Source organism: Galeopterus variegatus, unplaced genomic scaffold (genome assembly GCF_000696425.1).
Source record: "Galeopterus variegatus unplaced genomic scaffold, G_variegatus-3.0.2 Scaffold5987, whole genome shotgun sequence".
Lineage (NCBI taxonomy): Eukaryota > Metazoa > Chordata > Mammalia > Dermoptera > Cynocephalidae > Galeopterus > Galeopterus variegatus.
This window is the reverse complement of record NW_007732098.1, coordinates 10,321-13,217: the sequence shown is the minus strand read 5'-3', so window position 1 is coordinate 13,217 and position 2,897 is coordinate 10,321. Positions and strand designations below refer to the sequence as shown.

General features: G+C 59.0%; 2 protein-coding genes across 2 annotated transcripts in view; one reads left to right on the top strand and one right to left on the bottom strand.

Moving 5' to 3' along the window:
- ENHO (energy homeostasis associated) lies at positions 1 to 1,886 on the top strand. The gene is made up of 2 exons (XM_008590305.1): positions 1 to 145; positions 1,078 to 1,886. The coding sequence occupies exon 2, from the start codon at positions 1,239 to 1,241 to the stop codon at positions 1,467 to 1,469; it is 231 nt and encodes a 76-aa protein (XP_008588527.1). The 5' UTR covers positions 1 to 145; positions 1,078 to 1,238; the 3' UTR covers positions 1,470 to 1,886.
- Positions 1,887 to 2,091: 205 nt separating this feature from the next.
- Positions 2,092 to 2,897, bottom strand: part of LOC103605683 (dynein intermediate chain 1, axonemal-like) — an 8,596-nt gene continuing 7,790 nt past the window's right edge. The window contains exon 7 of the mRNA XM_008590304.1: positions 2,092 to 2,281. Coding sequence (XP_008588526.1) covers positions 2,183 to 2,281 — 99 coding nt within the window. The 3' untranslated portion in view covers positions 2,092 to 2,182. The remainder of the gene's footprint in view (positions 2,282 to 2,897) is intronic.

Here is a 2,897-nt window from a genome sequence, read left to right as displayed (position 1 = left end):
CGCGGCCGAGGGGGAGGGCCGGGGATCGGACGTCGCCCCTGCCCACCTCCTGCCGCCCTCCGCCCGCAGGCTCCCGAGCCTCAGTCAGCGCCGAGCATCCCGCTGCCCCGGACCCTCCCGCGGGCGCGCAGCGGGCTCAACTCAGGTAAGGGGGGCCTCCCCCCACGGGCACAGGGGCTGAGACCCAGAGACCTAGAGACCCAGAGACGGAGATGGAGAGACACACACACAGCTGGGAAGAGAGACACACACACAAAGACACGAGACGCACAGAACCACCGAGATAGACCCCACGAAGAAGGGGAGAGACACGTCCACGGGGACAGAGAAACACACAGAGACTGCTAGAGGGATAAGCAAAGAGAGTCTGGGAGAGAAACGAGACACACTCAGACACCTGGAGATGGGGACACGCAGAGAGACAAACACAAAGAGAGCTACACAGAGAGACAGACAGCCACACACAAACCCAGAGGTGGGTCTGCAGAGGCACACATCCAACAAGGGAGCAGAGAGACAGAATGAGACAGCCAGACGCACAGACACACATACCTGACCTAGAGAGACAGTCTCACAGAGGCACACCTAGGCACACAGCCTTGGATACACAGACCCACACATGCCTGCCAGGGCCTCCACAAAGTTCCCTCTGTGTGAGCTGGCGCCTGTGGAGGTCTCTAGGGCAGCTGGCTGGAGTCCTGAGAGAGAGAAGGCACCCAGGCCACACACCCCCATCCTGGTCACAACCCCCATCCTTCTGGGCCTTGGGCTACCCAGTCCCACCCATCAACAGAAGGCTTTTGAGGACTGGAAGCTTAGTGGGCAGGGCCAGGCGATGCCCACTGGTTCTAAGGAGAAAGAGATAAAGGCTGCCTACTCCACCCTCCCCACTCTGCCTACACGCCCACCCAGATGGGGATGTTGACTCTGTTGGGTATTTGAGCCTGCTGGGACCCAAGGTCCTCTGTCAGGGAGGACAGTGGTGAAGGGGTGCTCTCTTCCCTACCCCTCTCCTCCTAGGCCTCACTCCACCTCTCCCTCCTCACCACCTTCTCCTTTGCTCTGTACCCCCCACAGGCTTAGGACTGCAGGTACACATCTCCACTGCCCAGGAATCATTGAGTGTGTGGACAGGACAGCCTCTTTGGAAGGCCGGCCATACCAGAGTCCCACCTCGGCATGGGCCTTGCCATTGAGGCAGCTCCGCTGTCTGTGCTGGTCTGAGGGTGCTGCCCGTCATGGGGGCAGCCATCTCACAGGGGGCCCTCATCGCCATCGTCTGCAACGGCCTTGTAGGCTTCTTGCTGCTGCTGCTCTGGGTCATTCTCTGCTGGGCCTGCCACTCTCGCTCTGCCGACATCGACTCTCTCTCCGAATCCAGCCCCAACTCCAGCCCTGGCCCCTGTCCTGAGAAAGCACCACCACCCCAGAAGCCTAGCCATGAAGGCAGCTATCTGCTGCAGCCCTGAAGGCCCCTGGTCTAGCCTGGAGCCTGGGACCTAAGTCCACCCACCCAGAGCCTGGAATCAGAATCCCAGAGTTCAGGCCAGCCTGGGGTCCAGAACTCGGAGTTCAGTCTGCTTGAAGCTGGACCCAGCAGCCCAGAGTCTAGCCAGCTTGGCTACAAGAGGGGCTCAGGTGGCCGTAGGGAGATGGGCCTGGAGTGGGGGTTCATGAGTTGGTGCTAGGGCCAGGGCCATCCGGACTCTGTCCATTCCAAGGGCCAGGGGCTGTGGTCCACCCTTTCCCTAGGATAAGCGCCTATAGGCCCTCTAGGTTGGGGAAGCAAACTGGAACCCATGGCAATAACGGGAGGGTGTCCAGGCTGGGCCCCTTCCCTGGTCCTCCCACTGTTTGCTGGATAATAAATGGAACTATGGCTCTACCCTGAGATTTTTCTCTTCCTGAGGGCCCTGCAGTAGCAAAATTAAAGGCATGAGTAGGCTTTCTAATACAGGTTTATTTGTGCAAAGTAAGAGGGGGTAATGGTGGTTGAGGGTCAAGTTCTGGGGTAAGGTGCTGGGACCTTGAGCAGAGTGAAAAGGGCAGATGCTGGGACCTGACCGGTGGTGGTGGTGGGGGGGGGGGGCAACATGCTGGTTGCTAAGGCTGGGTTAGACACCAGGGGCAGGCACTGCAAGTACTGGGTTCAAGAAACAGGACAGAGTCCAAGGCCAGGCCCTCAGCTCTTGGTTTTTACTTCCCTCACCAGATTCAGCAGTTTGTCCAATTTTGCAGTCTCCACAGCTGGACCCTTCTGCATTTCCTGCCCCTTCTTTTCCTGGGGAGAGGGGAAGTATATGTGGGAGAGGAATGGCGAAGGATGGGCCAGGTGGGACCCAGTGCTGCCTCCCCTGCCCGGTAAATTCTGGATCCCTGCCTCCCCTACGTCCCCATAATCTTTCCCCAACTCAGGTTTGGTGACACATGGGCCCAGCTGAGGGCCTACGAGAAGAGCTCAGATGGACATAGCCTGGCAGGAGGGGGTGAAAGCATCCATCCCCTGACACTCAGAGGAACTAGCTTTTCAGGCCAGGGAGAGCTGTAGTTCTGGGGAGGGGTAGAGCCTGTCAGGACCACCCTTCCCGCAGGAGGGTCCCCATCAAGTAGCTAATAGGCATGTGTTTGAGAGGGAGAGGGGTGTGGACAAAGCCATAGGTGCCTCACCTAGTACTCGTAGCTAATACCTTCAGGTCAGGTTGGGAGTGGGGTGCCATTTGGGGACAGGCCTGCTGTGTCAGACACACCAAGGTGGGAAGGGAGTCAGGAGACCCATGAGGGCAGATGGGATTTCCCATGTGATTCCAGATGTCATTGGCTGAGACTGTCCCCTTAGAAGAACAGATCCTGGGGCCGGCCCGGTGGTGCACTGGAGAGTGCGCCGCTTGGGAGTGCGG